Consider the following 13,430-nt stretch of genomic DNA (forward strand, 5'->3'; position numbering starts at 1 on the left):
CCTCCCTTTTTTGTTTACTTGCTAGTACCTAACCTACCCTTACTACTACCACTACTACTTACTACATTTTTCTACTATTTTCGTTGAAAGATATATATATTTTAATGTCTGATGATTTATTTAAACATTTTTTTTTTGTACAATTTTAAAAGCTTAGGAATTTTTTAATAAATTATTTAATAATAGTGTATTGAGTTATGAAAAATTAAAAAAAATTTCAGCACCGAAAATCTTTCTGGTATTAACTAAGAAAATTTGATTATTTTACAACAGTTCTAAACACTTGGGGGTTTTGATTTGCTGGAAATTATTTTGACGTGAACAAGATAAATAACAATTAAAATAACATCTGCTATCGTCAACGAATCAATTGTAGAACAATAACAGATAAAATTGTGTGTAGTAATTGTATTTTAAGCATTGTAAATCCTAAGTCATAAATTTAATATTAAAACATATAGAATTTAAAATTAATATTCGACGTTTTTATTTAAATTAATATAAATTTGTATTAGATTTTAGATACACAATGACAAGTATTATGGAAAAGTCACTTTACCGAATAATAGTAAGTATTAAACAGTAATAAACTAAATTTTTTTTCTTCAAAAATTGAACTTAATTATGACCGCCTACTTAAGATTAAATCGAATCCATTAAAATATGTAACACAGCGACTTCAAATTCATATTATTAAACCGCACAGGTATGAAATCCCACAAACCAGTTTATCGCTATCTAGATGTATATGCTTTCATAATGACCTTAAAAGTAAAAAAAATAGTCGCGGAAATTGTGTATATTCCCTATAAGTGTAGATCGGAAAATTTGATAAAAATAACACTACACTCCACATTTCCTCCTGCCCAAAACTTAAAACTTGAAAAAGTTTCAAAAATAGTTATCCAAAAATGGTTATCGACCAGACAGCAAACATTTTTAGTACAATATTATTCCCAGTTTTGGAGGGAGGTAAAAACAAAATAAAAATTGATATCACATTATATAAAAACTCTATGAAAAACAATTTAAATTATTAATTGATAAACCCAATGACATATTGAATGCACCACACCAAATGTACGGTTTAAATTTATTATACAAATAAAATGGGTTGTCGTTGACATAGCTGTTGATTTCGAGTATTTGGCTGTTGGTCGGGTATAGTTAAAATCGCTGATTCCAATAGTAATCCATTGATCTGAATTCCACAAGCACGTTTATATGACCTGACAAACGTGTGTTATACAAAAACAATTATTATATATAATAGCAAATTGAAACGCATCCGTCCCACCGTTGTATCATTTACCTACCTATCTCCCAAAACTAAACGCGCCTACAAGCTATATTTTGTGCTCTATGCATATGATTTTACATATATTATTATTATCATGTTTGTAAAAAAAAAAAACTAATTAACAGGTCATATTCCCTATGAATTTTTTTCGGTCAGATATTATGAAAAGTGAAAACACTAAACTGTTAGCCAGAAACTTGATTTGTTTACTAGCCACCTTACATACTAGCTTGTCACTGCTTGTTAATATACTATTTCATTATCTATAATTCCACCACTACTCTAAATGTATTCGGTACTTCAACGAGACATGAATACTTATTTACAATTAAATAAAGTACAAACATTTATATAAATATAACTATAAAAAAAAATTAGTAGTACGGTTTTATTTCATCCATTATAGATTTAATGGTTGTCGTTTGTTCTCTACATTTGAATTGTGGAGATTATGCAATTTATCATGATATAGATAATAGATAAATTGTATGTAAGCATGTTGTTATCAACATAGAATTTCCAATTACTGGATCTCATTTATTCATTAAAATACGTTTTGATTATAGGTTTCAAAATCTGAAAAAAAAATTTTATTTCAGTTTTCTTTTTTAAAAAATAAAACATATCTTGATAAATTTTGATTTTTTGCCTATTTTGGGACTAAAAAGTGAAAAATGGAACATTAAGCTATGTCCGATGCTGCTTGATCCAGGATGGGTGACCACCAGGGAAAAATGTTCTTTATTAAAAAAAAAAATAGAAATAAATCTCGGCCCACTCCCGTTATTAGACGAAAATATTTTATTTAAGTCTCTAATTGTATGATACAATTTTTAGAAATTTACAACCTGTCGATTCTATTTTTTTTTTTTTGAAAAATAACTGAAAAAACCTCTATTTTTGGGTCAAAAATTAGTGATAAAAATTTCAAAAAAGTAAAGGTCTTATATTTGACTAAAAGAAGTTTAAAAAAAAAATTTGAAAAAAATTTGATGAGGTCAGGCCGATGACCGCGTGGTTTGACTCAGAATGCTTCATATATATTTAAAAATGTTCTCTTAATATTATTATTTAATTAATATGTTTTTGTTTTCATCATTTCTTTTAGAAGTTTCGTTGTCTCAGATTAAAAAAGTATAATTACATTTTCGATAAGAGTTACTTTTGCATTTTTCTCACTCAACAACTTATAAGTATATTTCCCGAAATAATTATATGAACATCATTGACTCGACATTTTAATCTCTATAATATATGAAATTAACTTACCTTTATATTTTAATTTACTTGTAATAATACCGAAGACATTAAGTGCCTCTTCAAAGTCGATAAATGAAAACGATATTAAGTCAAAATTGACTTTATTGACCTAAAACCACAAAGAATGCGGATTAAGTTAAATGATTTTGAACTTGAAAAAAAATGTAGAATAAAAAACATTTTGAAGTTAAGATATATGCCTCTTGTTATAAAATAAGATTCCAGGAATTAAATGTTTATATCGTTCCAAAAGGCATAGTTGAACTTTAAAATGTTTTAAAAATAATGTTCAAAATCTTCTAAGCTGTCAGATTATCATTCTATAAATTATTTCAATTGACATACGTCATAAAGTTTTCAGTCAATGTTCAAAATAATACTTTTGATCAATAGATAAATATAAAATAATTCTAAATTAAGCATTTGTTTATAATAGCAATTGTAAGTGCTGTTTTTTTAAGCTTTATATTGAGAAATTATTATACATTAAAGGTACTATAGGTACATAACGGATACAAATACATTAATTTTTCACAGGCTATTCTATTGATTTATACGTGTAGCTTTATACTTATATAATAATAATTATTATTATTATATTATATAGTTTGGTATGAATACCATATATATATATCGTACAAAACAAATATTTAAAAGTAATGTCACTGAATTAAGTAACTAATCTGTTTATAAATGAAGCTGGGATACGATTATTATAATTATGAAACATAATCAAGACTATACACTGGAATAATACGATACGTCACCACTAGAAGTGTTACCAGAACATTCCCTTTCTGAATCTTGATCGGCATCGGTTTTGTTTTCGTCCGAATCGTACTGACTGTCCGATTCGTCACTCGACACATGTTTTCTAATTTTTAAGTGAATTTTCTTAGAAATGTTCTTCCTGGATACTGTGTGCGAATCGTCTCCCCGAGTATTATCAGAACATTCCATTTCTGAATCTTGATCGGCATCGGTTTCGTCTTCGGCTGATTCGTGAATATCTTCAATAGTTTCTTCTTCTTCTGTTGAAAGACTGGTCGATTCGTCATCCGATTGGCCACCACGTTCTTCCTTGGGCACCGTCGACCAGTCTACCGGTGGTTTGCCCATTGCTATTAACTCCTCGTTAGTTTCTGCAAAATGTCGGTTAGATTTGGAAAAAGGCTGGTCGCCGTAATAGTTGTCTGCCGCAACCGAAGGATGACGGGACGTTAGGGTTATGTGGACATTATGTACCAAATCGAAGCCGAAGTTATTTAAGGCCTTTTTACCCCACAGAATAACGACGAGGGACCGGTGCAGTTCATCCCGGGCGCGGACATAGTTGCAAACTCTTAAAACAATTTTCCTAGTAATTTTCTCCCAGAGTTCAATGTGCGATTCGGCTCCTCGAGTAAGCGCAGTGTTGAACAAAAGCACACCCTGTTCCGCCCAGTACTCCAACGTCGACCGGGACAAGTCCAGGTCGGGGTCTTTAATCTGTTCTCTTATGGCGTCGAATATTCTCTTCAAGACATTATAGTCGGGAAGACGTTTTCTCAAACATACTGTAGAAAATGCCAACCCGTTTGACTGAAATTCATTTCTCTTACCGCCATACATTGGACTATACGGGTCTTGTCCGATAATGACCGCGCTGATTTTGTCAAGCGGTGTGAGACGCGTGAAGGACCAAATCTTTTTGGACGTGTCCGGACTGACCATATTGAACACACCGGTCCGTTTGTCTAAGTCTCCCGTTCGCTTCAGTTCTCTGTCGATTCTTTTGAGCTCGTTTTCGTTTTCAATGAAAACTTTTTTCAAAATCTTACGAAACCACCTCTCCTCAACGTCATTTGGATCTCGGAAAAGCCTCGGGTACTTCTCTGCAAAATACACCATATCTTTGCCGGATCGAGCCATCTTAGCGGAGCCAATGAAAAATCAACCTGTAAAAATAAATAACCGTGTTGTAACAAAATAGTACCTGACCCAAACTGCTACGGCTCGACTCGGCGTGTAACATATGTCTCAATAATATGTCTCTAATTTATATCAGTAGTATTCTAATAATAATTGTATTTAAAACATTACTTGTCGTCAGTGATCAAAGCGGATCAAAATGAGTGGAGGTTATAACTAATCCAATTAGTTCCTGAAATTCTAGTTTTCATAAAAAAAAAAACGAAATGGATATTTTTACATTCTTTTCTTTAGCTCGCTAACACGTAAGTACGTTTGTATAGGTATTTTTGAAATCTTGCAAAATTAATTTAACCCACTTCCCGATGGTGTATAGGGCTGAAACTTAGCACAGACACTCATCTTCGATGACAATACAATATCATGAAAATCATATTGTGACTCGGACATCCAGGTCACCCTACACAGGGTCAAATGTGGGGGTCATTTCCCTATAATTCCATGTTTTTTTGAAATCTTCTAAAATTAATTTAGAAATCTATTCAGCAATTATTAAATACCTTTAATAGGACTAAAAAGTAAAAAAATTAAATTAATTAATTTAAACAAACCTTTTATAATATTTTTAAGTGTTTTTAATTACATAAATATGTTGGTAAATATTTATGACTTAAATATTGCAACTGTTACAAATTTCAATTTGTATATTGGATAATTGATTTTTGTATGATAATCAAAGTAACAATGCATCCATTTGATCGTGCGAAACATATTATAATCTGTATAACATGAAAATGACGACAGCTACAGTGAAACAGACCAAAGCGAAAATTAATTTTTTTTTTTTTTTTTTTAATGCCTTTCGAATGTTTAAATATCTTTTTAATAAACGAAATATAAGAACTACTATTTTTTCCATATATTAAATCGTACAAATATTTTTGGCCGCCTTTTTTTGATTTTAGACCACCGTGGAACGGCGCCGCCACAGTGGTCTAAAAGCTAATTTAGGTGGAATAAAGTCAATTATTAAAATTCATAAAAATAGGTATTTTATGTTATTAACCCATTATATATAAGTTCTATATAACAAAAAAATAGAATTTCAGATAATATTAACATTACCAAGCGGCGCAAGCGATAAGTAAAACATAATAACGCGCTCACAAACGTCGAATCGTTCACCGATTGTACATTACATTTTTTTAGTATATTATACACAGGTAAACTTTTTTTTTTTTTTTAATTAGTTTCATATAAGTAACGAATTCGAAAACTTAGGTAAGTGTTTCATATTAATATTATAAATATTTATTATTTTACTATTAAAACAAAGTTAAAAAAGTAGTAAAAAAATGTTAATATTGATATTTCAAAGCGTATAACTAAAAAATAACCCATAATAACCGTTATTCAATATACATACAATATAGTACTTGTTCTTCAGTACCAGATCCCAAAATTTGGTTTGCATCCATTTGCATCTGTATTTTTAATAATTTGTTTTGTAGGTAGCTCTAGCGGCAGTGTTTGAATAAATGATTCTGAAATTGACGATAATTTGGATTGGAATAACACTGATTCTCGGTATTATAATGGTTTTTATCAGCTATTAAAAAATAGAGGTCCACTAAATCCCCATTTTTTAAAATCGAGAAACTATTTATTTGAAATTTTGAGGGCACTGTATGAAAATGTAAAATGGGAACCGCAATACACATTGAGTTAGTCAACCATTCAATTTTAAAGTTTACTTTGGTTTTACAAAGACTTTGGCGTAAAAGCCATTATAAACTTTATTATAATTAACTAATGTAATATGAACATTTTTAAAAGACAACTTTCCGAAGAAGCACAGGAAGCTCGAAATAAAGACTATAAAAATTATAGCGAACACCATTTGCGAAAAATTAGTAGAGTAGCTCAAAATGAAGACGTTCTACACTTATTACTTGTCACTTCAGATTCAAATATTTCCTCAATTTGCAAAATACCAAAAAAAAAAGAATTGGACAATGACGTAAAATCATTATTAAATTTAAGTTATGAAACATATGAAGAAGTTTACGAAAGTTAAATTTCAATTTAAAAACAAAATATTATGTTTATTTGCATCTTACGTGAATTTAAAAATTGATATAAATTTTGAACTCTTTGACCCCAAAAACATTAAGTACCACTTTTTTATAATTTAGGACGGCGCTTAATAGAACGACGCTCGGCCGCATATAATCGTGCGTGCACACCTCCCGCCGCTACCAATGCCGTAAGCGGATCCCCGGGCGTTAGGCTGGGCTAGAGGGCTTAGTTGAGTCGCTCTAATAGTGAGGGTTGCATAGATGTGCAGACTGCGGGCGAATTAGGCGACCCACCAACCCCACATGTGCAAGCCCCAATACGATTCTCGAACCCTTATACCAAATGTAAAAAACTTTGTAAATTATATTTTATGTTATCAAAGAATAATGTAAATATATTGTTCTGAAAAACCGAGTAGAGTTACTCATAGAACAAAAGGAGTAAGGTCCTACGGCAACAACCGGAGAACCGCTTCATTGTTTTTTAAGTTATAAGAGTTTAAAAGTTAGGACGCGAGGGGAAGTAAGTGTGGTTGGGAAGTATGAGCAGCTAAAAATATTACTACACTGCACCTTACCTCCTACCCTAAACTTGAAACTACAATAACTCCAAAAACAGTTATTCAAAGTCGAAAAAGACATTAATAATTGGACTAACATTTATCAATTGATCAATTATTATTTTTTTTTTTAATTTATTGTTGTACAATATGTTACTGTATGATCTATCTGATGTAAGACACAATATAAATATTTTTTTCCTGTACTTATAGGTACATAATTTACTCTATTTTTCAATACTTAGAAAATGTTTACTTTCATCGCTTATCCGTGAAACAAGTACGGATCTCGTTTGTTGTAAACGAGAATATATTTTTTTTAATTCCGTTATTATTTAGACAACGTTTATTAAAAAAATGTTGGCGTTCTAATTTTCCAATTTCCATCAATCTGTTCGTTTGCTATGAATTTGCAAACATATTACATTTCCTTGTGCAATTATTATTATTACAAGTCTTCGGGTTTCCAAAAAGTGGTCCGTAAAATTTATATGTATTTTAACATTGTCCGATAGGCGAAAATACCGATAACCCAACACAATGAAATGTTTTTAATAAAATGATAGACAACTTTACAAACACGGTGGCGATGACAGTGCTGTTGCACAGAGGTCAATAGTATTATTTAATAGGGGAAACTGTTGTGTTAGTGTCGTTAAAAACCGAACGAGTATTGATATTATATTCCAATATTTACAGCAAACAAAGAGGTTTATGAAAATTAAAAAAATTAAAACTCTAACATTTATTTAAAATTTTTGTGAACATATTTATGTAATTAAAAACATATGTTCCCGTTTAAAAAAAAAAAACAAGTCTAGTAAAATTAGGGCCAACTAATAACAGTTATAAAAGTACAAAAATTAATCATTTTAAAAAGGCTAATGGTAGCTTATGAAATATTGACTGGTTCATAGTAAGTTAGTAAATAACCCTGTACTTGTAAGTGTGTTTGTATATTATTTTATATTTTACCGTATTAAAATATATATGACTCGACCGATATATAAACCGTCAAAAAGTCTGTGCGATAGGCAAATATGGCCGGTAAAATTTCGATTAAAGTCTAATAATTATTATGGCTATTTGTGATGAAACATTGCTAACTAAACAAAAAAAAAAGTGAAATAGATTTTTCTCAACGATAAAGTACAAATATTACCACTTTTAAGCAATATATTATGTCAAAAAGAGTAAATTCCAAGGTCATGGTAAGTAAGGACATATAAAGAGGACCGAAGTCAATTTTCGGAGTGCTGGTGTAGCTTGTGGTGAAGTAGTATATATTTTCAAGGTTTTTTTTTTATCGAACTGCCGGTAATTTATATGGCACAATAAGTGTTGGACATTTATGCTCTTACCAGTAAGAATATTGTCGACTTGACTTGAATGAAATGGGAGAATTCTTGACGAGACTCTTTCGACGCTTACTACGATTGCATAGAAAATAAAAAAACTAAGTTTACAATTTAAATGATTAAAAATAATTTTGCTAAAAACTTACGGTTATTCAGCTGTGTGAAATAGAACCGACCGCACACACAAGGTCCACTGACAATACTGTTGTGACAAAACATACTGACTTAGTGAGTCGTCGCTCTCTACGAGTGTTGAGGCCTTGGCTGGCAGCTGCAATATTATATTATATTATAATATCGTATTAATTTTTTTTTTTTAACTCCGTATCAATGACCGTACTAAACTTACATTTAAAAAAAATCTGCCGCCTATTATAGTGTACACGGGGAAGGCGAAGTGGAGTGTAGCACTACATGACCGCACTCGACCTCGTTGTCAGCCAATCAGAATTTAATAGGAAATTATTCCTAATTAAATACGTATACACGTTACCGTTTAAGTTTCAAATTTAATAGCGCCTTTGACTTAACTAATAAAGTTAAACATTTGTTAGATTTATAATACTATACAATTACTTAAGTTAAAATGTTTAAAAAAAGGAAAACTACAATGGTTTTCCAAAAAAAAAAATGTTTAAAAAATATTTTTTATAAAATACACGATTTACACTTTACCCATTTGTTTATTTTATTATTAATTACATTTTTCAAAGTTCAACAAAAAAAAGTTAACTTATGATTTTAATTGAAAAAAAATATGTTTAATGTGCATGTTAAAAAGGAATTAAATTTGTAAAAAGTATAAAAGGGTGTGTGCGGAGCAAAGACAACATTGAAGAATCAGTCTGAATTTATAAATTTAACTTTTCAAGAAAAAAAAATAATATCATTTGTAATTATTATATTATGTAAAAATTAGTATTCTTTATTTTCCAATAATTTATAAGAAAAACTGAATTTAAAAATCTCAAATCCCCAAGCTTATATAACAATAAATAAATAATCTTCGTAGGACACCCTGTATACCAGTTCTAAAATTCTGTAATTAAAAGAAATGTTCAAAAACCAACTTTTAAAAATTATGTAGTATTTATATCAAGCTAAATAAATATTATTATTATATAAGTATAAAGTTTCACGTATAACTTAACAGAATACATTTATTTTTATCCATAATAAACTAGAATCTAAAAATTCCAATGCCTAATATGTCTATGTAGGCGATTTTTGTTGTTCTAATTTTTTTTAACAATAACAACTATTATATAGCTAAAATAAATGTCAAAGTACATATTTTCAAAATTAAATAGTATTACAACAGAATGCATTTTTATAATTTATAGTACCTACAGTGTATAAACATTTCTCAATATAAAGTTAAAAAAAAAAAAACAATTGATATTATAAAAAAATGCTTCATTTGATATTTATCTATTGGTCAAAAGTATTATATTGAACATTGACTGAAAACGTTTTGACGAATGACAATTGAAATAATTTATAAAATTATAATCTGACAGCTTAGCTGACTTTGGACTTTTAAAACATTTTAAAGTTAAATTATGTCTTTTAGAACGATATACATTTTTCGTTTCAGAAGTCTTATTTCATATCAAAAGATATCACACAATTTTTAAATGTTTTTTATTCTATTTAAGTTCAAAATCAGTTAATTTTAAGCCTCAAGTTTTCCGACTATGTTACTATCTACCATTTCAACCTCCATTCTTTCTAGTTTTAGGACAATGAGGACAGTTTTGAATCCTTGATTTTGAATAGCTTTTGATGCCTTCGGTAAAATTATTACAAGTAAATTACAATATAAAAACTGTATGTAGTTTTCTAAAATAACACTTTTATATTCCAAAACAATTGTTTTTGTCAAAAAGCCAATTTAGTAATTAGAAATTTGGGTAATATTTTTGGTACATGATATTACAACTTATTATCTTAAATGCTCATTTTTTCACTAAGGATTCTCAGTTCAACTATATTAAAAATATTTATAACATGTTATAAAAATTATTCTATACAACACTGATTTTTGTATAGTATTATAATAGTTTATTATTTATAATTAATATTATATCAATTTACCTATCGTTACATAGAATACGATAAAGACAGTTAATATATATTTTTAAATTTATACTTGTATTCAATTTAAAAATAGTAAACAGTATGACAATTATAAGTAGAAAATTTTACCTAATTCTTGTATTATATTATCGTTTTTCAGGGATGACTTGCCACTTTATCGATGCTGAAACATATGAACGTAGTTCATTTGTTTTGGGCTACAGAAGAATAAAAGGAAGTCACAATTACTTGAACATTGCAGAAACAATGACAACAATCATACAAGAGTATAATATTCATTATTCAAAAATCACACATACAGTGACAGATAATGCAAGCAATTTCGGCAAAGCTTTCAGAACTTTCTCAACAAGCTTACTACCATCTCAGTCAACTACTATGGGTATAGGTGACTTAAATGAAGACATTTTAGACTCCGAGGATTCTGATTTTGAAGACAATATTACAACAGTTGATATTGGTCAGATATTTAATAGTAGTTCAGAACATCAGAATAAAGATGATACATTTTGTTTACCCCCACATATGAAATGTTGTGCTCACAATATAAAGATAATTAAATTTTATATTTTATAGAGATGTTAAAAACTAATTTTTTAAAAATGTTTTCTGATTTTAAACACTTCGTACTGATAAACTAATACAAACACATGCACAAACTTTAACTGCACCACTATTTACAGAGGTAAACGGACGACTAGTCGCCGCTCTTTCGTTGGTTTTTTCTTTATAAATACAAATCATTTTATCGGTTGCGTTTATCGATTGATAGAACTTTAATATATGAAAACCAGTTCAGTATTGAATGTAATAGTACACATTTTGATGCGGTAAATCTGACTGTATCAACGGCAGACTCACCCTAATTACTATCTGTTATAAATTAAATATATTACCTATCTGTCAGTTATTTTGTAGGTACTCGCTAGTTGCTGTATACAAGTCGAAAATATGAACAACACTGTTGACTAGATAAGGTAAAGCTAGCTGTTAACCACCCTGTGTCTGACAAGAATAACAATGATGAATGTATCAGTCTAGCAAATCACAATATGGTAACGGTATGATTGACGGTAAACTTGATTAATAATATTAATTTGACAAATACAAGGTTACTCGCATGAAAAAACGCTACAGACCGCTGGCCAGGGCAGCTATCTAAATCCTAAAATACCAAATACAAAGAGAACAAAATATATAATATAAATAATTCAACGTCCTTATGACAATAATTACATGATGTAAATGCCAACTTGTGCTGAGGAGGCATGTGTTAGTAGGACTAGGAAGTATTGGTATCGGTTTTCAACGATTTCCCAAGACACCCAAGCTTTTAAATAAATGGGTCAAATAAAATACGTGTAGGATCACAAATTGTTTTATAACATAGTAACGTTTGCCCTATTAAGATTATTCAATGATTCATACCTGTATTTAATGTAAATATGAGATGTTTATATAATGAACTATAGCACGAGTTTGTTAAAGATATTGTTTTGCCCAAAGACTTTTTACCAGGAAATAAAAAATTAAAAAAAAAAATTGTAATGCCGACATAATATTTACCCTTATTAATTGGTTTGTTGGCCAGCAAACAATTATAATAAAAATATTAGTGATGATGTAAGTGTTTAGAAATATTTTAATAATTCTTCAATAATTGAGATACCTACATTTTTTAAATAAAATTATTTAATTCTAACATTGATTTCTAAATTAAAAATAACAAAAAACTTATATTTAAGAACAATATACATCAATTATTTAACTATAATTAAGTATCTACTTATAACAAACAAATATTTTTTCCAAAAATAATTTAAATACAAAAATGAAAAATATGGAAAAAAAACTTTTCTTAATTTTAATTTTATGTCTAATACAATTTTAGAACAGTACTAAACCTAGTCCAAACAAATATTAAGTTTTCAACGTTTTCAATGAACCACTTTAATTTCAATTAGAATTTTAATAATTATGTAGTTTTATTGTAATGGTAAACTTAACATAAAATAAAATATTATAATGTTTACATACATAATATCTTGTTAATTGGACACAATTATGGAATTAAAAACATGTTTTCAATTGAAAAATCGAAGTCCATACTTCTTTTACGTTTAAGGAATGTAGGTATACATTTTCTAAGTATTGAAAAATATAGAAAACTATATACCTACAAGTATAGAAAAAAGTCAATGATAAAATGTAATTAACTGATAATATAAGCTCTACTATAAACTCTTATTGCTCCCAAGTGTATGTCATAAAACTAATTTTACCATCCGCGCATGTGTAGGTATACATTTTCTGTATTATGTTTTAGATGTAATTTTTTTAAATTAAGATCTGAAAATTAGACAATGGATCTAATGTGGCTATATTTAATCTAAGGATGTATACAAAAAATTGAGATTTTTATCAATATAATTCGTTATAATAATACATGGCAATAATTTAGTTAAAAACTCAATGGGTGGAGGAGGAGTAGTGACCGAGGCCCGTTAAAAAAATAATGATTATACTTTCAGGTACAATTTCTGATCTACAGGATGATCCGTCTGTTGTAATACATACATTTCCTCGGATAATATGAATATTTTGTAAATTATTATTTTCTTATACCTGTAGGTACATATTTCACAATACTTAGAAAAATGTTATCTTCATCCCTTATACGAAAAATAAGTATAGATCTGTTTTTTTTTAAATGGGAACATAAGTTTTTAGTTCCATTGTATTTGCATAACAAATTTTAAATCATTTTAGGGTTTAAATTTTAAATTCTTATCAACTTGTTCGGGTGCTATGACTTTGCATAGATATTACATTTTCTCTTATAATTATCATATGAAGGGCACAG

General features: G+C 28.8%; 1 protein-coding gene and 1 long non-coding RNA gene across 2 annotated transcripts; both read right to left on the reverse strand.

Annotated features, from left to right (window-relative positions):
- Positions 1-3,298: 3,298 nt before the first annotated feature.
- On the reverse strand, positions 3,299-4,471 carry LOC126841569 (uracil-DNA glycosylase-like). Its single transcript, XM_050578151.1, has one exon. The coding sequence runs from the start codon at positions 4,469-4,471 to the stop codon at positions 3,299-3,301; it is 1,173 nt and encodes a 390-aa protein (XP_050434108.1).
- A 1,391-nt stretch (positions 4,472-5,862) lies between these two features.
- Positions 5,863-8,706, reverse strand: LOC126841578 (uncharacterized). The gene is made up of 3 exons (XR_007686195.1): positions 8,614-8,706; positions 8,471-8,539; positions 5,863-6,015 (listed from the first exon to the last, which is right to left on the reverse strand). It is a non-coding gene; the product is annotated as an uncharacterized LOC126841578 (long non-coding RNA).
- Between the last annotated feature and the right edge of the window lie 4,724 nt (positions 8,707-13,430).

This window comes from Adelges cooleyi, unplaced genomic scaffold (genome assembly GCF_023614345.1).
Source record: "Adelges cooleyi isolate 19-005CV unplaced genomic scaffold, UGA_ACOO_1.1 ACOO_flye_CR_arks_rails_tigmint_CR_PRNA_394, whole genome shotgun sequence".
Classification (NCBI taxonomy): domain Eukaryota; kingdom Metazoa; phylum Arthropoda; class Insecta; order Hemiptera; family Adelgidae; genus Adelges; species Adelges cooleyi.